This window comes from Lynx canadensis, chromosome E2, assembly GCF_007474595.2.
Source record: "Lynx canadensis isolate LIC74 chromosome E2, mLynCan4.pri.v2, whole genome shotgun sequence".
Classification (NCBI taxonomy): domain Eukaryota; kingdom Metazoa; phylum Chordata; class Mammalia; order Carnivora; family Felidae; genus Lynx; species Lynx canadensis.
Genome location: NC_044317.1, coordinates 51,766,688 through 51,789,553, shown reverse-complemented (window position 1 = coordinate 51,789,553; position 22,866 = coordinate 51,766,688). Strand labels below are relative to the sequence as shown.

The window sequence follows — 22,866 nt, the reverse complement described above, 5'->3', positions numbered from 1 at the left end:
CTAGGACACAAGAGGCAGGGAGGACACAAGAGGGTCTGAAGGAGAGAATTTGGTTCAGAGAGAAGGACCAGGAAAGAGAAACAAGAGCCTTTAGAAGACGGTGGCAGGACCATCAGACTCAAATGTCTCCAGAGCAGACGTACTGACTTCAAGACAAAGTAGCGAGAGTGGGGTCTCCACACGCCTCTCCCGAGCTCCAAGATGACGTGTGAATGGGCTCGGAAAATCATTTAACGAGGCACGACCCCACTCCAAGAACAAAAAGGACAAATCATCACCGCCAATCTACTGAAGCAGTCAAGGACCTACAAAAGGCAAAGTGAACATCTTTGGGCAAGTATCTAAGTCCCAAAGAAAGCATTTGGGAATATGCTAGAATTCTGACAACCCAAATGTTCCAGAAGAGACTCAAAACGTTGTGCTAGTTACCAGTTACGGGACCCCCAGTTGACTTCCCTTCTGAGAGGGACGATGCCATCAAACCTAACGTTTTCACAGGTCACCCTCTGCAGAGCTCCATGGGGCTCCCAGCACCGTGCACACGCTCCCCTGGTACCGAATGCCCCCTTCTGAATAAACACCCATGGCGTGTGCATTAACAAGAAGCTCCGATGCCACGATCGAGGACAAAGAAACACCGCTTGAAGTAGAAGTTAAGGGCACAGGTCTTGGAGGCCCATCTCCGGGCCTCGATGTCCTCCCCTTACACGGAGATCATGACAGTACCATTTCACAGAGCTGTGAGAAGCAGAATACGTGACAAGGGTCAGAAGCACCACGCAAGCAATCAGTACAGTCAGGGGACAGTGGCAGGTACACCTGAAGACACTACGCCCAGCTCCGGGCACAGCACAGAGCAGACACTCAAAGATCATTTGCTGAATGCTCATCGGGATGGGCGGGAGGATAAGGCAGAAAAGGGAAGAAAGGAAATAGGGCACGAAACAAGGATGAATGGGGTCAGAGAAACCAGGCAGTTCTCTAAGGCAGTCATGGTTCTTTCGGTTGGCACTCTGACAAGGTCACGGTGGACCAATGATCTGCTCCTCAGGGACTCTTTACCTTCACAATTTCCTGGGCCAGGATCCCTCCAACCACTGCACACACGGGGGCCATCTCAGAGAAGCAGTACCTACAAGAAAACACAAATAAAATGGAGCCCTGAGGAACAGGAAGGCTGGTAGGACATCTGGCAAAGGTCAGGAGTGGGCTTGCGAGAATGAAAACTTCTCCTACCAGGAGGAGTCCATCCACACGGCAATGGTAATGCTGGCACCTAGGCGTGAAAATGAAATCTGGTCCAGGAGGTTAGCTGGCAAAGACCTCTGAACCTTGGCAGGCAGGAATTGTTTCACAACATTTTTTGTTTAAGTTAAAGGAAAGACTATATCTGTGCTTCCTAAAAATAAGGTCAACAAATATCAGATGTTTCGGTGCCCCGGTCACATTCTCGCAATTCTCCTCTTACCCACAACGGGCAGTGGGTCCTATATGCTATTCCCAGACAAATGTCAGGAAGAAGGCCTGTGTTAACATGCAGGAGGCATGGGAAATCTGGGGCCTGAAACTGAAGCATGGGGACAGAAAGTCTTCACTCCTCCTATAGATACCAACCCTTCTGGACCGGGATGGGGCATCCAGAAGACAAATTTTGGCCCATACTGTCACCTGCCCCTCCAAATCACAGGTCCTAGGCAGTAAAACACTTTTCTACCACCTCCCCAGAGGAAGTGTGCTCTGCCAGTTCTCAGCCCTGAACACAAAGGCATTTTTCCTTTATTTTTACTTTTTAAAAGTTTATTTATTTTGAGAGAGAGAGTTTGAGCGCGTGCGTGGGAGAGCCTAAGTGGGGGAGGGGCAGAGAGAGGGAGAAAGAGCATTCCAAGCAGGTTCTGAACTGTCAGCATGGAGCCCAATGCAGGGCTCAATCCCAAAACTGTGAGAGCCAAAATCAAGAGCCAGATGCTTAACCAACTGAGCCAGCCGGGTGCCCCACAAACGTATTTTTAAAATGAGCAAAGCAGAACACAGAGAAGTTAAGGGGAGAGCTTACCTAAGGACCCCACCACCAGGAGACTACCTCTAAACTTCCCAGTGTGGTACACACTCTTCCTGATTTTTCAAAGTGCACGTATGAAACACACATAATCAAAAACCCAAGTAATATTATTCACTCTGCTCTGTAATCTACCGACTGATACTTCTGTTCCACACGGCAACACACATCTTGGCACAGGTGTCCAAATAATTCCTTATGGCAAATTCCTAAATGTAGAATTTCTGGGTCCTGACACATTGTGCCAAAATGCCCTCCAGAAAGTCTCTGCCAATTCAACTCGTGCCTACTGTGTGTGAAGGTGCACATCTCCTCACGGCCTGGCCTGGCTGGGACTGGCATTCCCGTCTGTGCAGCCACAGCGGTAACTTTGACTCCAGATCATCAAGGTCCTTTACAGAACTATAAAACATATAGAGAACGATACCACAGAAAAACTAGTCATCCATAATCCCTCTACTCAAAGACAATCAAATGTGGAAATAGGTTTTCTTTAAAAAAAAAAAAAAAAATTACACCTATACTCTGTGTGATACTGTACAATTTATTTATTTTTTTAGTGTTTGTTTATTATCGAGACAGAGCGAGACAGAGCATGAGCATGGGAGGGGCAGACAGAAGAGGAGACACAGAATCTGAAGCAGCCTCCAGGCTCTGAGCTGTCAGCACAGAGTCCGACACCGGGCTCGAACCCACCGAATGCGAGATCATGACCTGAGCCGAAGTCGGCCGCCCAACCGACTGAGCCACCCAATACTGTACAATTTAATATTTGCCCTTCTTCTCTTAAAAGTTTATCATTAGCAAAATGCTAGCAAACCTAACCAGCAACATGCAGAAAGGATTACACACCATGATTACATGGGACTCACAACCAGGAAAGCACGGTTGGTGTAACATCTGAAAAGTCAATCAATGTTAGTACTGCGTATTAACCGAATAAAGGGACCATAAACACACGATCATCTCAACTGACAGAGAGAAAAAAAAGCATGTGACAAAATCCAGCACCTCTTCGTGCTAAAAACATGCAACAAACTGGGAACAGAAGGAAGTTTCTTCAATCTGATCAAGGGCTATGAAAAATCCACAGCTAACATCATATTTAATGGTGAAAGACTGAAAGAAAATGTCTTCAGTCTGATCAAGGGCTTCTATGAAAAATCCACAGCTAACATCATACTTAATGGTGAAAGACTGAAAGCTTTCTTCCTAAGAATGTCTGCTCTTACCACTTCTATTTGACACTGTGCTAGAGGTTCCAGCCAAGGCAATTAAGGAAGGAAAAAGAGACACGACAGCCAGATTGGAAAGGAAGAAGTAATACATATTCATAGATAATATGATCTGCTATATAGAGAATACTAACGTATCCAGAGAAAAACTATTTGAACTATTAAATTTATTCAACGAGGTTGCAAGACAGAAGATTAACATACAAAATGTATACTTCTATACATTAGCAATGAACATTCTGAAAATGAAATGAAGACTTTCATTTATAATACACCACCCAACAGTATTTTTTTTTCAAAACAATAGAATATTTAGGAATAACTTAACAGTAGTTGTGTAAAACTTATATTCTGAAGACTATAAAACATTGTTGAAAGACACAAAAGACCTAAATAAATGGAAAGATATCCCACGTTCAAGAATTGATACATCTGGGGCGCCAGGGTGGCTCAGTCGGTTGGACGTTTGACTTTGGCTCAGGTCACGGTTTTTGAGTTCGAGCCCCGTGTCGGGCTCTGTGCTGACAGCTCAGAGCCTGGAGCCTGCTTCAGATTCTGTGTCTCCCTCTCTCTGCCCCTCCCCTCCTCACACTGTCTGTCTCTCTCTCTCTCAAAAAGAAACAAACATTAAAAAAAAACTCAAAAAAAAAAAAATCAGAACACTTAACATCATTAAGGGGCCGATGCTCCCCAAATTAATCTATATATTTGGCACAATCCCAATCTAGCTGCCTTTTCTGTAGAAATGGAAAAATGCATTCTAAAAATTAACATAGGAATGGAAGAGACCCAGAATAGCCAAAACAATCTTGAAAAAAAAAAAGCTTTAGAACTCACATGTCTCAATTTTGCAACTCACAACTACACAAGTATAGTCATCAAAATACTATGGTACTGGTATCTATATGGACAGACACATAGATCCATGAAGTACACGGGAGGATCCAGAAATAAAGAAATACATACATGGCCAATTGATTTTTGACAAGGGTGGTATGGTAAGACCATTCAAAAGAGAAAGAAAAAGTCTTTTTACCAAACAATACTGGACAACTGGGTCTCCACATGCAAAAGAATTAAGCAGGACCCCTACCTCACACCATGCACAAAAGCGGACTCAAAAATGGCTCACAGACCTAAATGTAATAGCTAAAATTACAAAACGTTCTTAATGTTTATTTATTTTGAGAGTGAGAGAGAAAGAGAATCCCAAGCAGTCACCCCTCTGTCAGCAGAGTCACATGCAGGGCTAGACCTCAAGAACCGTAAGATCATGCCCTGAGCCAAAATCAAGAGTTGGATGCTTAACTAATTGAGCCACCCAGCTGCCCCTAAAACTACAAGACTCTTAGAAGAAAGCAGAAGAATAAATCTTCACGACCTTGGATCAGGCAATGGTTTCTTAAACGGTATCATACCAAAAGCACACATAAAAAAAGAAAAAAACAGAATAATTGTATTTCATAAAAATTAAAAACTTATACTTCAAAGGATACTTTTCACTTCAAAGAGGGTGAAAAGACAATCCACAGATTAGGAGAAATTTTTTGTGAATTATGTATCAGATAAAGGACTTGAATCCAAAGTGTACGGAGAACTATTATGATTAACAATAAAAAGATAAACCAATTAAAAAGTGGTCAAATGATTTGAACAGACATTTTGCTGAAGATCATACACAAATGGCCAGTGAGCCCATGAAGAGATGCTCTACATAATTAGTCACTAAAGAAATGCAAATCAAAACAACAGTGAGATAGGATTTATTGCCCACTAAGGCTAAATAACAGACAATAACACTTGTTGGCAAGGATGTGGAGAAACTGGAACCCGCACAAAGTGCTGGTGGAATGGTAAAATGGTGTGGCTGCCGTGGAAGACAGTCTGGCAGGTCCTCAAAATGTTAAACAGAGAATTACCATATGAATCATCAACTCCACTCTTAGGTACACACACCCAAGAGAGATAAAAACTTATGCTCACACAAAAACACATGAATGTTTATAGTGGCTTTAGTCGTTAATTGCCCAAAACTGGGAACAACCCAAATGTGCTTCATCTGGTGAACAAACTGGTGTACCCATACAGTGGACTACTGCTCAGCAATAAGAAATGAGTTATCGACTTCATATAACATGGATGAATTTCAAGTGCATTAAGTTAAGTCAAAGAGGCCAGACTCAAAAGGCTACATGAACTGAACAGATTCCATTTGTTACACTATTGGAAAGGCAGAACTGCAGGGATAGAGAACAGATCGCTGGGTGCAGGAAGGAAGGTGCTGCCCTGTTATCAAGACTCTACAAGAGAATTTTTACAGTAATGACACTTTTCTATATCTTGACTGTGGTGGTTACATAACTCTATACCTTTGTAAGAATTCATGGAACTTTTTTTGTTCTTTAAGATTTTATTTTTAAATCATCTCTATGCCCAACGTAGGGCTTGAACTTACAACCCTGAGATCAGGAATCGCATGCTCTGGGGCACCTGGGTGGCTCAGCTGGTTAAGCATCCAAGTCTTGGTTTCGGCTCAGCTCAAGATTTCATGGTTCTTCAGTGTGAGCCCAGTGTCAGGCTCTGTGCTGACAGTGTGCAGACTGTGTGGGATTCTTTCCCCACCCACTGACCCCTTCCCTCCCCTGCAAAAAAAGGACCACGTGCTCTACTGACAGAGCCAGCCAGGAGCTCTGAATTCCAAATTCACGGAACTTTATTTATTAAAATTTTATTTATTTTGAGAGAGACAGCAACAGCACAAGAAAAGGAGGAGCAGGGAGACGGGGCGGGAGGGGGATGGTGCAGGGAGAGAAAGAGAGAGAGGAAGAAAGAGAGAATCCCAAGCAGGCTAAGCATCACCAGCGCAGAGCCTGACATGGGGCTCGAACTCACAAAACCGAGATCATCTCTGAGCCAGAATCAAGAGTCAGACTCATAACTGACTGAGCCACCCAGGCGTCCTATGAATTCATGGAACTTTAAAACAAAACACACACACACAACTCACATTACTATCTAACAAAAGATAAATTTTACTGTATATAAATTATTTAAAGATTTTTTAAGTTTATTCATTGACATCATCTCTACACCTAACATGGGGCTCACACTCACGATCCTGAGATGAAGTCACATGCTCTTGTAAAAACACCACTGAGGAAACAAGTCTAAATAATAAAAATGAAACAAGAAAATACAAGCATCACGTCAAGAAACAATCAGAAGAACCCAGAATATGGGTGGCCTGGACTCCTTAAAAAAAAAAAAAAAAAAGTGTGGGGGGCCTGGTGCTTGGGTGGCTCAGTCAGTCAGGCGGCTGACTCTTGATCTGGAGTCACGTCATGAGCTCACGGTTCCTGAGATCAAGCCCCACCCATGTCCAGCTGCGCACTGGCAGTAGGGCCCTGCTTGGGACTCTCTCTCCCCCTCTCTCTACGAGAAATAAATAAACTTAAAAAAAAGGGGGGGGGGATAAACTGTTCTAGATTAGGAATTGGAAAACTTTCTCTGTAATGTACTCGACAGTAAATTGTTTTGGCTTTATGTGCCATATGGTCCCTGTTTAAACTCTTTGAGTCTGCTGTCACAGAGCTGTAAAAACTACAAAAGCTACCACAGATAATACATAAATGAGGAGGTGTGGAATAAAACTTTATTTACAAAAACAGGTGGCAAGCACAGTTTGCCAACTCCTGAATTAAAAGAGACACAGAATTGAAAGCAACTGATGAACTTGCATGTGTCCTTAAGGATTCAGCTTAAGTATCATGTCATCAGTGTCCCCCCCCCTCCCCGCGCCAAAGTAAAAGCAAATTATTAACGACTGAATCCAACTGAGTGGTCCGTTGGCATTCACCACTGGATGATTCTTTCCATTTTTCTGTATGCTTGACACTCTCTACAATAAACATCATTTCAACCTGCACACAGCACTGCATTGATCTGTGTCATTAACTCTTTAATGCCGTTCCAAGTTCTTTTTCTTTTAAATATGATAATGAATACCTTTTGTACATGAATTTTGCTCACATTATTTCTTAAAGGTATATTCTCAAGTAAATCAAGGAGAATTACTGGACCAAAGAGAGAACAGGATTCTTGATGCACATTTCCAAACTGCTTCCTAAAAAGGCTGTACTTTGGGGCACCTGGATGGCTCAGTCAGTTAAGTGTCAGACTTCGGCTCGGGTCATGATCTCACGGTTCATGGGTTTGAGCCCTGTGTTGGGCTCTGTGCTGACAGTGCAGGGCCAGCTTGACATACATACATACATAACATACATACATTCATTCATTCATTCATTCATTCATTCTCTCTCTCTCTCTCTCTCCCCCCCTCTGCCCCTCCCCAACTCGTGCTTTCTCCCTCAAAATAAATGAACTTTAAAATATATATATAAATTAAAAAAAAAAAAAAAAAAAAACCTTTTTCGGGGCACCTCGGTGTCTCAGTCAGTTAAGTGTCTGACTTTGGCTCAGGTCATGATGATCTTGCGGCTCATGACTTCGAGACCTGCATGGGACTGTGCTGTCAGCATGGAGCCCGCTTTGGATCCTCTGTCCCTCCCTCCCTCTCTCTGCCCCTCCTGTGTTGGTTCTCTCTCTCAAAATAAATAAACTTAAAACAAAAAAAACAAAACCTTTTTAAACAGCGAAAGTTGAATTACATGCACAAATTATGAATGTTCATCATAAATGTTTGTAATACTGAGAAACTATAAACAGCCTGAATACCCACCAATAAACTAATGGTTATATAAACAACCATCTATCTATCACACAATGAAACATGAAGTACAAGTGAGGCTACTGATCCATATTTTTGCCGCAAACAGGTTGAACACTTGCTGGAAAGATAAGGCTGTCGTAAGGAAAGTGTGATCTCATTTTGCTACTTAAAAAGTGAAAAAAAATAGGGGTGTTTGAGTGACTCAGTCGACTTAAGTGTCCAAATTCAGCTCAGGTCATGATCTTGGGGTTCATGAGTTCGAGGCCCACGTTGGGCTCTGTGCTGACAGCTTGGAGCCTGGAGCTGCTTCAGATTCTGTGTCTCCCTCTCTCTCTGCCCCTCCCTCACTCTCTCTCTCTCTCAAAAATAAATAGACATTAAAAATTTTTGGAAGGAAGGAAGGAAGGAAGGAAGGAAGGAAGGAAGGAAGGAAGGAAAAAAAGAAAGAAATATAGGGTGCTTGGCTAGCTCAATCAGAAGAGCATACGACTCTTGATCTTGGGGTCTTGAGTTCGAGTCCCACACTGAGTGTAGAGATAGATCACTTAAATAAAACTTAAACAAAAATTGAAAGGAAAATTAGAATAAATAATACACGGAGAAGTCTGTGAGGTGAAACCCAAAACATTAACAGTGGCCACTTCTCAAGGGTGGGACTATGGGCGATCTTGTTCCTCCTTTCAATACTTCCTGGCAAGGGGCATCTGTTACTTTCATAATCAGAAAAGCAATACAGCTCTCCGAAAGAGAATAAATAACAAAGGACAGTGTTAGAAATTGCAGAGATGAGGGCAATGGAGACTTGTGCACAGCTCTCTCAACTCAAGCGAGTGCACCCTGCTCAGAGCTGGCAGAGGACAATTTGTGAGGGCAGCTCAGCTGCCAGGCGGCGGCTCATTTCCTCGCCAGCGTCTCTAGCCCATGTCAGGCCGTATCTCCATCTACCTGCACACAGACACTCTTCAAGAGGCCACCGGACACCTCTTACTTAAAGGGCAACAGAGTGGGAGCGCCTGAGCACATGAGGACCTAGACAAGGGAAGGCAGTTTCTGCAAAGAGGGTGGGCAGGGAAAGAAAACACTCTGGAAAGAACACCAGCCAGCAGCCGGTTAGGCTGTGGCTTTTTCCTTCGGGAAGGCAAGGCCTGCAGTGCACAGGCAGACTGTTCTTTTTTCGGGCCGTTCTTCACTCAAGACGCCAAATTAGTCACTAAGCTGCATCCTCACAGCCCGGCACTCGGCGTCGGCCTTGCTTGGTGGCCCCGCGTGGCCCAGCCCCTCCTCCTATAACAAGCACAGAGCAGACGCCACTTGCTTCTTACACACTGTTCTTCCTCCAACAGACGCATACCTGGCTGTTAGCAGGACACAGGGACCCCACCCAGCCCGCAGTGTTGTGAGCCCGATCACACAGGGCCACCTTACACAAGTGCCCCGGAGACTGCTGCCTCTTTTTGGCCGACGGCTTGGCAGATGGTTCAAGGCCCACTGCTGGGCCTAAATTGGTTGGGCTTTGGTAGGGTCTAAATGAGGTTCCCGGCCAAAGTGAAGAAAGTCAGGACCAGGAAAGGGAGGAACCCTGATATACTCTATTGTTGAAAAGAAATCAAGGTAGTACTGTGTTGTTACCAGAAATTAGCAGTGTGGAAGATCTAAGTGAGATTTTGGCTGGCTGCATGCTAAAACCTCGGGCAAGGGGCGCCTGGGTGGCTCCGTCAGTTGAGCATCCAACTTTGGCTCAGGTCATGATCTTAGGGTTTAGGAGTTCGAGTCCCACCTAGGGCTCTGTGCTGTCAGTGCAGAGCCTACTTTGGATCCTCTGTCCCCCTCTGTCTCTCTGCCCCTTTCCCGCTCAACGTGCATGCACGCTCTCTCAAAAAACAAACATTAAAAAAATAAATTAAAAGTATGGGGTGCCTGGGTAGCTCAGTTGGTTAAGCGTCCGACTCTTGGTATTGGCTCAGGTCATGATCTTGCAGTTCCCGAGTTTGAGCCCCGCACTGGGTTTTGTGCTGGCATTGCAGAGCCTGCTTGGGATTCTCTCTCTCCCCCTCTCTCTGCTCCTTACCCACTCTCTCACACACAGACTCTCTCTCAAAATAAATAAATAAACTATAAAAAATTAAAGTAAAAAATTAAAAATAACACCATGGGCAAGTGATTGCATCTTTCTGAGCATTAGTTTCTTCATTTAACTAATGGGAAAATAAAAATAATAACGCACACTTCAAGCGATTATTGTGACAATTACATGTAGCTGTACAGGTAGGTAAAACACAGAAAATCTTCAATACGTGGTGCTATTGTCATTAGCTGTTGAGCTTTAATTTGGCTTTTCCTCCCCTAAATAATGGGTCGTTGCGAAGGGAGACCATGTACATAAGACAACTACCACAATGCCCGGTACATAACAGCTGCTAAATTAAATAAACCCAATACGGCCACCATAGCTAGTGGTATAAGCTGGAGGCATTTTGGGCACCCTGCAGAGACGCCGAAAGAATGACGGTGAGATGATCCCAGAACTGCCTGGAAAGGGGACCCAGACCTAGTCGCCCTCTGGACCTCTCCAAGCAAATCCTAAACCTGCTGAGTATCAGAGTAAAAGACTGGTCGTCTAGGGCGAAAGCATCCCAGGGCCCAAGGGTGAGGTGCTAGGACTGTAGATGTCTTTGCTGCTGAGGGTATGGACTGATAAGCTACCAGTGGAGAATAATGGGGTACTAGCCACCAAATGATAAATGACAATCTTCTGACCCAGCCACTGCCTTTCCAGTAATAGATCCTGCAGTTACACCTGCACACATACAAAACGCGACTCACAAGGTCATACACTACGGCATTATGTGATAGCAAAAGCCTGGTCACAACTTGAGTCGGTAGGGGATGAGTTCAATAAACTATAGTGCTCCCATGCTGAAATACCATAGAGCTGCAGAAACAAGGGAGGGAACTATGTACTGATCTGGAAACTTGCCCAAAAGATGATATAAAGAGAAAGGTATAGAGTAATGTATATAGATTTTTTTTTCAATGTTTATTTTTGAGAGAGGGAGAGAGAGAGGGAGAGGGAGAGAGAGAGAGAGAGAAAGAAAAAGAGAGAGAGAGAGAGAAATAGAATATGAGCGGGGAAGGGGCAGAGAGAGAGGAAGACATAGAATTTGAAGCAGGCTCCAGGCTCTGAGCTGTTGGCAGAGTATATATAGAGAGTATATATATAGTGTATCTAGATTTTCTATTGCCTTGAGTTTTCAGCCACGTGAATATAAAGTATCTATGACAAAAGACAACCTGCACCTCTCTTACCAGAGGTCAATGGGAGCAGGCAGAATACAGCAAAGGAGGCTCTCCTCAGGGCTTTTGGTCTTAATAAAGGATCTCCCCAAATGAAGCATGTACTGAAAGCACGCAGTTCTCGATACAGGCTAACCTGTGGGAGACATGAAGACTAACCTGACGAAATCTTCAGGAAGCAGGTCAGGACTAACACCCAGGGAGTCAAGCACATCGTTTCGTATCTGGAGCAACAACTCAGAATCTTCCCCAAAGGTATCAGAACTAGGATCTCTTCCTTTATCTGTGCGGAACTTCAGGAGCACTGGAAAGACAAAAAAGGCAGGTTAGAAACAGGTCTTTTCATAACAAATGCTTACAGATGCTGAGAACGAAAACACAGAAAATGGTACATTAATTAAAATGTGGGCCAAGTAAGGGGCGCCTGGCTGGCTGAGTCGGAAGAACGTGCAACTTTTGATCTCAGGGTTGTGAGTTCAAGCCCCACGTGGGGTACAGAGATTACTTAAATAAATACAACTTTATTTTGTTAAATTCAAAAACAATTTTTTTTTAAATTTGTATTTTTGAGAGAGATAAATACAGAGTACGAGTGGGAGAGGCACACAGAAAGAGGGAGACACAGAATCCGAAGCAGGCTCCAACTCTGAGCTGTCAGCACAGAGCCCGACGTGGGGGTTGAACTCATGGACTGCAAGTTCATGACCCGAGCTGAAGTCGAACGCTTAACTGACTGAGCCACCCAGGTGCCCCTGTTAATATATTTTAAAAATGTTTTTTATTATTTATTTTGAGAGAGAGTACAAGTAGGGGAGGGGCACAGAGAGGGAAGAGAGAGAATCCCAAGCAGGTTCTGCATTGTCACCGGAGAGCCTGATGCGGGGCTCGACTTCCCATTCGTGACCTGAGCTGAAATCAAGTCAGACGCTTAACCAACTGAGCCACCCAGGCGCCCCTAAATAAAACTTACCAAAAAAAAAAAAAAAAAACGGGCCAAGTGAAAGGTAACATACTTTTAATTTATTCACAAACATAGCCAGAAAGGCAATCGATAATTTTAAAAATGACTAAAATTACTGTGACGGGTGCCACAATAAGGTAACAGAGGATATGACGTCCTCGGTAGGGTGGCATCAGTTAAGGCCTCCCTGAGGAAGCAGTTACTGAGTCGAGTGTATGTGAGTTTGGGGGGCGGGGAAACAGAGAAGCTTCAAGCAGAGGGAAAAGACCCTATTATGCCCCAGAAGACAGGTCAGGGGTGGGAGGCATCATTCTAGGCATCAGTTCAAAGGGCCGCTTCAACCAGAAAGGCCAGCCAAATGCTCAGACTCATCAGACAGCCAGGTCATTACAAACAAAACCTCCCTCGTGTGTCAACCTCCAGAACGAAGGTTTAATTTCGCTTGTGAAGCAGAGGAAAGGTTCAGATGACGGCAGCAAATCAGAGCTCCTGCATAACGAGACCCTAATGAGGTATGAATTTTTAACCCCAACAAAAAGACACAGGAAGAAGCCTAAGACTGATCAAAGTACTGGCACCCTCTCCTGCCACCGCACCTCATCCACGATGTTCACCGCACACAGGGTGGATGGTGTTCTTGTCCCCCGTGTGCTTCCTGAGGCCGTCCTACGGCCAGCCCGGGGCCTCATCCCTGGGGCAACACCCCTCCCACATCACCCGAGCTGCTTCAGAGTGGGGGTGGAGACATGCGGACCCTGGGGCGCTGGGATAGCAACCCACAGCTGGAGGGGGCTTCGCAGTTACCAAGGCGCTTCCCTTGGGGCGCCTGGGGGGCTCAGTCGGTTGAGCGTTGCATTTCAGCCCAGGTCATCATCCTGCGGTTCAGGAGCTGCAGCCCCCCAAGGGGCTCTGCGTTGACAGTGTGAAGGCTGCTTGGGATTCCCTCTCCCTCCTTCTCTGCCCCTCCCCTGCTCGCTCTCTCAAAATAAATTAATAAACTTAAAACAAAAAGTGCTTGTAAGTCTCATGGGGATTCGCGGACCGAAAAAGTGAACTCCGTCAACAAATTATACTTTCCGTCAGTACAACAGGCTCTTCCCTAAAAATTAAGGTGGATTGAAAACTGACACAATTACTTCGAGGCTCTGTAAAAATTCAAGTATTTGGAAGCCACCCCAGACTAAGGAATCAGCCCTACTTGTTTTCTGAAGACTCAACTCACAAACCGTCTCAGTGATGAGCAGCCTGGCTTGACAACCAGCAAGATGGCCAAGCACAGGCTGTGGCCCGGAGGCTGAGGCCCTGAGGCTGCACCTATGGAGGGGTGGGGGGTGGGGGGGGCGAGGACTCAGGAACCACAACCGATGGCCCCCACGAAGCCCGAGGGAAGTTCCTAAGTGGGTTGCTGTGAAGTGCTCCAAACCCTGGAGGCCCAGGTAAAAGAAAGAAAGACCCGACCTGCCCTGGGCTGAGTTTTTCTCAGAGACAGGCTCCCGGTCCAAATTTCTCTGGCAACCTTCACACTCCCAGGACGGGGCTCTGCAAGTTGGGAACTTTGAAGAAAGGACTCCAGAGGATCTGTTTTGAATATCGTTCCTTTCCTCTCTTCCAATAGCAGAGCTCCTAGAACCTTCCATTCTACCTGAGCACTTGGCAGCTGACTCCGAGCTGCTGACAACGTGGATGCTGGCTAGCACTGTCCTGCCATCACCTAAGCCTCACTTCGAACTCGGCAGATGTGCTGCTGGAATTCCAATTTGGAGAAAATAAATGCAGTCGCAGAATAAGCATTTGGGGGCAGGGTGGAGAAGATGGCAGGAGCGGCCGTTAAATCCCTGTTTTAGCGCAAGCCTCTTTTTCAACAATGTCCTGTGAAGATAAAGGAATCTGGAAATTTGCTAGTGTGGCCAAAACAGAGGCTACTCTGAGCGGACCGTATTGAATGTCATCATCATTCCTATCGATCACTCCCGAGAGGACACAAGGACAGACCCAGAATGAGTTACCAGTGTTGCCTGAGCAATAACAGAGGCAATGGCAAGTGTGGGCCGCTCAAACTGCCCAATCCAAGGCCCTGTGGCAACCGTGTGGAAACTGAGGGAGGCTGCTTGATTTCCAGCCGTCAGGGTGGTGGGCAGCAGGAGCCCCACGCTGGCCGCCTCCAATGCCCCTGACTTCTGTGTCACTGGGACAGAAGCACCAACTGTCATAAGGGATGGGGAGAAGAGAATTTTTTCAGCCCCACCGCAAAACTTTTCATCTTCTGGTTAGACAATACAGCTCTTGGAACCAAGTTCACACCATTCTGATAACTATAGCACAAACAGTGCCTACAACGTGCCAAACACTACTACTCTAAACATTTTACGTGTGTTACCACTCATCCACAATGACCTGGGGAGGTAGGTAGGTCCGATTAAGCTCCCCACTTTATTGATAAAGAAACTGAAGTTCAAAGAGATTAAGTGGCTTGTTCAACACAACTGCCAATAATAAGCAGTGGAGCAGAAATACCAATTAAGGTCTGGCTTTCTAATCTGTGTTTCTTAACCCTAATCGAATCCAGAAGAAATGGCCAGAAAATCAGGAACACAACCCCAAGGGTTCCAAGTGGTCTGGCTCTTTGCCCCAACCTCAGGAGGACTCCCACATTTGACCACTTTTTTGTGAGATGCACTTTCCAGATGGGTCCTGCCCTCTCCTCTCCCAATTGGTCCATTAATTCTAAGTTCTTAATTCAATGGGTGAGAAGCAGAGGCAGACGCCACAAGTAACCTTGCCCATTAATCTTCAGAGTGTAAGACTAGCTTCATCTCAGGAAGAGGGAAGATGTGGCACAAAGAGAGCAAAGGCAGCCAGCAGCTGGCCCCGCTGTTTCTCTGGGCCCCTTGCCCGGTCCTGGTGCAGGCCGCCTGGCCAAGGGCCGGCAGGCCGGCACCGTCCAGATACCTCACTGACCACATCTGAAGTCCTCTCAGGGCCTCTGGGAAGAGGGCCAGTCCGTCCAGCCACTTACTTGCAGCAAAGCAAACAGAAGCTGTATTTTTCACTCTTTTTCAAATGTCAGCGCTCCAGTCAGCAGGCATGGAGGGGGACGGGGAGAAGCCCATGTCCTGGGCAGAGAGCAGCCCCAGAACTGACCCTGTCCCCTAACAAGCTCTTGCTCATTAAATTCTCTCTTTGTTCTGCTTTTGACCCCTCCCAAATAGCCAGCCAACCAGCCAGCCACACACACACACACACACACACACACACACACACACACACGTTGACTCTGCATTTCTGAAGAGCACCTCCTCACCAGTTTCCAGGTTATAAAACTGTTCCATTAAGATCAAATATTGTCGGGGATGGAGAGCTGCTCTGCCAAAAGATGACTCATCGAATCATATCAAAACACTGCACAAAATTAGAGTTCCAAACTTGATTAACTTCCTCTGAACCTTTTAATTAACTCAGGTTGTTAAAGTCTGGGGGAATGACATTCATCGCTACAGATGATAGGCCAGTGTCTCTGCCCAAGTTTAGGACTTGCCTGTGTAAGGGAAAAAGGCAAACTTCAAAAAGGAGAAACCAAGAACCTTTTCATATGTTAAAAAAAAATTATGTACATGTGAATATACTGCTCTTCTGTAAAAAGAAATTGACACTCAAACTCACATTTAATCTGAATCAGAATATCAGATTCATGTTACAACAGAAATTTGGAAAGCAGTATTATTAATCACTGTCTTTCTTTCTGCAAATTCCTTACTATATTTAAATGGTTGATTATATTTAGCATACTCACTAAGGCCAACGAAAAAAACCAACACTTTTATAGGGGAAAAAAGTGAAGTCAATGTTGCAAATTAGCCCCAACCCAATTGCTGTCCCCCCAAAACAGCTCAATTGAGAAGGGGGAAAAGCCACATCTACACAAAAACCTCATCTGCCTGACACCTAAAGCTTCTCTGTACCAGACGCCCTTGACCCATCTCCCTAACCTCCCACAGACCCGTTCTCAAGCTGGCTCACCCAGTGGAGACTCATTATCTCTAGGAATGGCCTGGAAATCAGCTCGAGTAAGAACAGGAAAAGTTATCCTCCTAACCTATAGTCTATCTTTTAAGGCAAAACACTAGATCTCCTGTTTGGTCAATTGCTCTTTCAATAAATACATACCAAGGATACTAATAACTAGTATTATTGTGATCATTTCACAGCGTATACAAATATCAAATCGTTATGTTGTAACATAAAATAGAATATTACAGGTCAAGTACACCTCCATAAAAATAAACAAATATGTGTCTGGGTGGCTCTGTCAGTAAGCGTCCGACTTTTGATTTTGGCTCAGGTCGTGATCTCACGAACCATGATCTCACATTTCTTGCGATCGAGCCCCGTGTGGGGCTCCAGGCTGACAGTGAAGAGCCTGCTTGGGAGTCTCTCTTTCCCTTTCTCTCTGCCCCTCCTGTGCTCATGTTCTCTCTCTCTCAAAATAAATAAATAAACATTAAAAACAAAAAAAGAAAAAAAACCCAAAGGTGGGAACCAGAAAAGGTGCTTTGAGACAGCACTCTTAGATAGAATGAGGTGGTCTCACTGGGCAGAACCATCTCGTCCTGACCGGCCACCAGGCCCAAACACTGACCCTGGACCCTGGACACTGGCAGGGACATTTCACTGGGAGTTTGGCCCTCTCAAACTCTTTCCTACCTTTGGAGGCACCTGGTCATCTGCTCAGCTCAGTTCCACAATACTTACCCCCCCCCCCACACACACATTTTTTAAAGTTTATTTATTTTGAGAGAGGGAAAGAGCAAGTAAGCAGGGAAGGGGCAGAGAGAGGGAGGGAGGGAAGGAGAATTCCAAGTAGACTCTGCACTGTCAGGGCAGAGCCCAAGGTAGGGCTAGAACTCACAAACCATGAGATCACGACTTGAGCCGAAGTCAGACACTTAACTGACTAAGCCACCCAGGCGCCCCCACTTCCCCCTTCTTTTACCCCACTCTTTAACGCAGAAACTTATAAGTAGGTATTTGCATGCATTCATTCATTCATTTTTCATCCACAAACATTTCCTGAGCACCTGCACTCCACGCCCACACCCTGTGCTGAGCTGTGCTGGAGGCCCAGAAGGGACCCAGACAGCCCCAGGCCCTGCAATCCAGAGGGCATGCTCATAAGCCCTGAATGTCACCACAGCCACAGAGTGCTTTGATCTTGCTCTCCAGAGAGGCTCACCGCTGGAGCGGCCTCAGGCTTGCTCTGAAATGCCCCTCCAGAGCTCCAAGTCCTAGCCACCATTCACCAGAGAAACCCGGTGTAGGACCTCATCACATATCAGCTCAAAACTGAAAAGAAAGTTGCCTATTATTTACGTCTCACTTTCTTCTGAAAAGCATCTGAAGTAGCTGCATGGAAGTTGTTGGTGGGGGGAAGGAAAGGAGAGTGCTACTTCTCAGAAATGACCTGAAAACAAGATGACATGTTTTGCCTACCAAATTAAAGGCCAAGGTTACTCAACCTAAGCAAGAAGGCAGAGGGCACTGCTCTGTCACTCAGAGCTCTGGTGGGCGTGTACATGCTCAGTAAACCGTGAGAAAATGTGGTTCACAGGATCTTTATGAAGGGTCGTGACCCTTGGCCAGTGACTGAATTATGTATAAATGGTCACTGCTACGTTATTTATACCACTGAAAATCTGGAAATAACCTCACGTTAGGTGACAGGATGGTTACATAAAATATATGTTGAGAGGTTGGAATAGTATTCAACTATTAAAATTATGTTTAAGCACGTTTTAGTCACATGGTTTTACAACATTTAGGTTTAAAACAAGTCCTACAGGAGCACTGGTTGGCTTGGTCAGTGGAGCGTGTGACTCCTGACCTTGGGGTCGTGAGTTCGAGCCCCACGTTGGGTGTGGAGATTACTTAAAAATAAAATCTTAAATTTTTTTTTTTCAACATTTATTTATTTTTGGGACAGAGAGAGACAGAGCATGAACGGGGGAGGGGCAGAGAGAGAGGGAGACACAGAATCGGAAACAGGCTCCAGGCTCTGAGCCATCAGCCCAGAGCCCGACGCGGGGCTCGAACTCACGGACCGCGAGATCGTGACCTGGCTGAAGTCGGACGCTTAACCGACTGCGCCACCCAGGCGCCCCAAAAATAAAATCTTAAAAAAAAATTGTTTTAATGTTTATTTGTTTTTGAGAGAGACAGAGAGACAGGGTGACAGCAGGGGAGGGGCAGACAGAGAGAGAGGGGGACACAGAACCTGAAGCAGCTGTCAGCACAGAGCCCGACACAGGACTCGAACCCACGAACCGTGAGATCATAACCCGAGCTGAAGTCGGACACTTAACTGACTGAGGCACCCAGGCACCCCAAAAACACAATCTTAAAAAAAAAAAAAAGAAAAGAAAAAAAAGTTCTCGGGTGCCTGGGTGGTTCAGTTGGTTAAGCATCCAACTCAGGTCATGATCTCTCAGTTCATGAGTTTGAGCCCCAAGTCAGGCTCTGTGCTGATGGTGTGGAGCCTGCTTGGGATTCTCTCTCTCTCCTTCCCTCTCTGCCCCTCATCACACACACACTGTCTCTCTCTCAAAATAAAATAAGTCCTATTATATCCTATATTCAAAATGCACTCCACCACGTGGAGATAAAATAGAATGAGGCAGGTACAATTGTCACCACTCTGCTCTAGAGGTGGGAAACGGACGCTTAGAGGCTCAGAGTCACAATGGACTCAAAGGTCACCACCACACGCACTCGGAACCTCAATGTTACACTGCCTTCCTGGGAATAGAGACAAGGTAGGAAAAACGCTAGTCAGCAAGAAAAAAAGCACTTCCAATGGATTTGGCTCCCCACCCGAGCCCACCAGTTTAGAATAATGCAAACCACTCACTCAGTCAAACTCTAGTCCAGCCAAATATTCTATTTCTCCTTTAAAAAATGTCAAGTGATTCCTGAGCTAGAATCTCACCTTTGAAAGTAGAACAGTATGCAAAGACTGTAACTTATAAAAAGAGAAGGACAAAGAAATTCTCAAATGCAGAGGCAAATTATGCGGAGGGCGAGGATAGAGACCCACAGCCCCCCGCTGCAAGGCCCCTTCTCTATCAGCTTTGCCAACCTCACCCTCTACTCACAGAGGGGTTCTGACAGGGCCCTCTGCATTCACACTCACCCTGCCTGGTCACAAGCAGCAGGGAGACAGGGCCTTTTCTCTAGCCCAGCACTTGAGTGGCACATGACCTTGACTCTGGGCATCTGCTGCTCTCTGCCAACCGCTCTTACCGAGGGAAGATGGCACAGGACATTCCCGTGACCGTTGTCTGACAGTCAGAGAAAAGATGGGAGGCGCCAGACAAGAACTGCAGCTGGGCTCAAGCACAGGCTGATGTCGGGGGTGGAGGAGACGCTGGGGCCGCAGAGCAGACAACCAGGCAGGTCTCGCCGACAATGCTGCCCATTATTACAGTCTGCTCTTAGGGGCCTCAGGTTCCCATCTGCCAAGTGGAATAAGGAAATGTCACAGGGCTTTTGAGAAGTTCAGATTTTTAAAACAGACATAATGCCATTATTAGTAATGCTAATATAGTCGACCCTTGAACAACACAGGGGTTTAGGGGCATTTGGCTCTCCAAAAACTTCACTACGAATAGCCTACTGTTGACTAGAAGCCTTACAAACAATATAAACAATAGTATTTCATGGTATGTGTATTAGATACTGTGTTCTTACTATAAAGTAAGCAAGACAAAATAAAATATTAAGAAAATCACAGAGAAGAGAAAACCCATTTTACGCCACCGTCCTGTATTCATCGAGAAAAATTTCACATGTAAGTGTACCCACACATTTTAAATCTGTGTTGTTCAAGGGTCCCTTGTAATTAAAATCTGACTGTGGGGGGCAATGCTTGAACACTTACTAGGTTTGGTGACCCTGGACAAATGACTTAGCCTATCTAAGACTCAATACCCTCATATGAAAGTGGATGATCATAGTAAGACATGCTCTCACGAGGGCATTATGAAGATTTAACGCGATTTTGACACAGGTGAAACACTTACTTAATCAACAATTACAAATGCACAATATATGCCGGGCCTTCATTTAATCCTTGTGACCCAATGAGGCAGACTTAGGGTTCTACCCATTTGTCAGACTGAAGAGTGGAGCAGGTGCCTCACCAGGGTGGGTTTTCTCGCCAGACTATCTGCTGCCGGCTGGAAGGTGCCAGACCACACTTACGGGTCACCTCTGCCCTTCCCCTCACCTCTCTTCTCTCACATGGCACTGCCTTCCTTTCTGAATGACTGTGGTCTGTGTTCTCTACCACTGATAAGGCAGTGGCACCAAAAAACCCAAACAACAACAAAAAAACCCCACTGCTTTTCTTCTTTCACCCTTCCTACAAATTATTTTTAAACATCTGCGGTCATGACAGCAGCAAATCAACAAGCACTCAAGTGCTGGCCCCGTTATCGGAACTCATTTCCCTGTGGCTGTCTCCTCCTCAGTAGTTCTTGTCATTGATGGACACCAAAACACCCACTGGGGAATGCCAGGCCCAAACAGCGATGGCTGCCTCTGACCCAGTTCGCGAAGGTTGTTAAGTTCTAAAATAAGAAGTTCCTCCTGGGGTGCCTGGGTGGCTCAGTCAGTTGAGCGTTCAACTTTGGCTCAGGTCATGATCACATGGTTCATGAGTTTGAGCCCCGCGTCAGATTCACTGCTGTCAGTGTGGAGCCTGCTTCAGATCCTCTGTCCCCTTCGCTCTTTGCCCCTCCCCTGCTCACGCACACACACTCTTTTTCTCAAAAATTAAAAAAAAAAAAAAAAAGAGAGAGAGAGAGAGAGAGAGAGAGAGAGAGAGAGAGAGAACTGATCACCAAATCAAGCTGAGGACTAGAGACCAAGACAATTACATATCATTACATATCATAAAAGCAGACAGATAAGTAAGGAGTGTGGTGGGGGCAGGGAGAACTAAAGAAGGAGGGATCAAAGAAATAAAAGTTTTCTGAAGTCTACAATAGTTGACAAATCATCAAGACACCTTGCAACAGAATCCATACAGAGATGAAGAATGAGGTATAAGATACTAGAAAGTTCTAGAGGCACCCAGCTAGCTCAGTTGGTGAAGCATGTGCCCCACATTGGGCATAGAGGTTACTGAAAAATAAACTTAAAAAAAAGAAAGAAAAGAAAAAGCTCTAGAAGAATACACAATGAATGGCGGTTTCCTCTGAGGTATCTGAATATTCTACTAATATGTTTCACCTTTACAATTTAAAAAAGGAGAGGGGCGCCTGGGTGGCGCAGTCGGTTAAGCGTCCGACTTCAGCCAGGTCACGATCTCGCGGTCCGGGAGTTCGAGCCCCGCGTCAGGCTCTGGGCTGATGGCTCAGAGCCTGGAGCCTGTTTCCGATTCTGTGTCTCCCTCTCTCTATGCCCCTCCCCCGTTCATGCTCTGTCTCTCTCTGTCCCAAAAAAATAAATAAAAAAAAAAAAAAAAAAAAAAAAAAGTTACAATTTAAAAAAGGAGAAAACAGAACTATTTCAAAGGCTCAAGGATACATGATCGTCAGGAGTATAAAGTTATCAAACTTTCCTCCATTTCTACAGAGGCCACTAAGTGAAGGAACTGACGTCAAGGCCAGGAAATACCTAGCAGGGCTGGGACCTGAACTTCTTCCTTCAGATCAACGCTGGAGACTTCAATGCTTAAGTGACTGAGAAGATTCTACTGGTGGAGAAAGGAAATGTGAACTCCAAACTTGACTGGCTAGATTCACAAACCAAGATTTGCCACCTTAGAAAAGATCCTAAACTCCCTGAGGGAGGTCCTTAACCTTGCCAGCTCCTAGCAGACACAGGAGCTGCTTGCTCCGTGGACATGGGGAGTCCAAGGAGAGTGCAAACACTTCTCAATCCTTTACACGCTTAGGGCACAGTCTTGCAGCCAAGTGTGGGGCTTCCAGGTAATTCTGGTCTGGTGGCATAGTGGGGGAAAGGACAAAGACTAGGCAAATTGGCACCATCTAGGTGGCTTTACATGAGCCCAAAGAAATTAATGAAGCCACAGATTAAGAATTAGCAAAATTCTTCAAACTTGGGACAGGTGGCCTCAGCAATCAATTCCCATTTACCAAGGCTCTGCACCTGGCCTGTGCAGGACAGTCAAGAGACAAGGGAGCCCACAAGACAGACGTCAAGTCAGCTATGTTGTCAGGAGGGTGGTATGGGATCACCAAGGAAGGAAACGCAACTCAGATAAGGGGAGTTAGGTTCTTGGAGGTAACGCTGGAGCTGAGCGATGAGAGTAAGAGGGAAGGGCTGAAGCAGGATGTTGCAGGCAGAAGGAATGGAAATGTGTGTAGAAATGAAGGGATGACAACACGGGGTGACAGCAAGTAGCTCAATAAGAATGTAGGGCTCGGGGCACCTGGGTGACTCAGTCGGTTGAGTGTCCGACTCTTGATTTTGGTTCCGGTCATGATCTCTCGGTTTGTGAGTTCAAGCCTCGCATCGGGCTCTGCGCTGACAGTGCAGAACCTGCTTGGGATTCTCTCTCTCCCTCTCTCTC

At 45.6% G+C, this 22,866-nt stretch overlaps 1 protein-coding gene across 2 annotated transcripts in view; it reads right to left on the bottom strand.

The window, feature by feature from the left end:
• Positions 1 to 22,866, bottom strand: part of SAE1 (SUMO1 activating enzyme subunit 1) — a 74,309-nt gene that overhangs the window by 3,999 nt on the left and 47,444 nt on the right. For both annotated transcript variants that reach the window (XM_030299235.1, XM_030299236.1), the window contains exons 7-8: positions 11,474 to 11,618; positions 1,063 to 1,132 (exon numbers count right to left, since the gene is read on the bottom strand). In XM_030299235.1, coding sequence (XP_030155095.1) covers positions 1,063 to 1,132; positions 11,474 to 11,618 — 215 coding nt within the window. The remainder of the gene's footprint in view (positions 1 to 1,062; positions 1,133 to 11,473; positions 11,619 to 22,866) is intronic.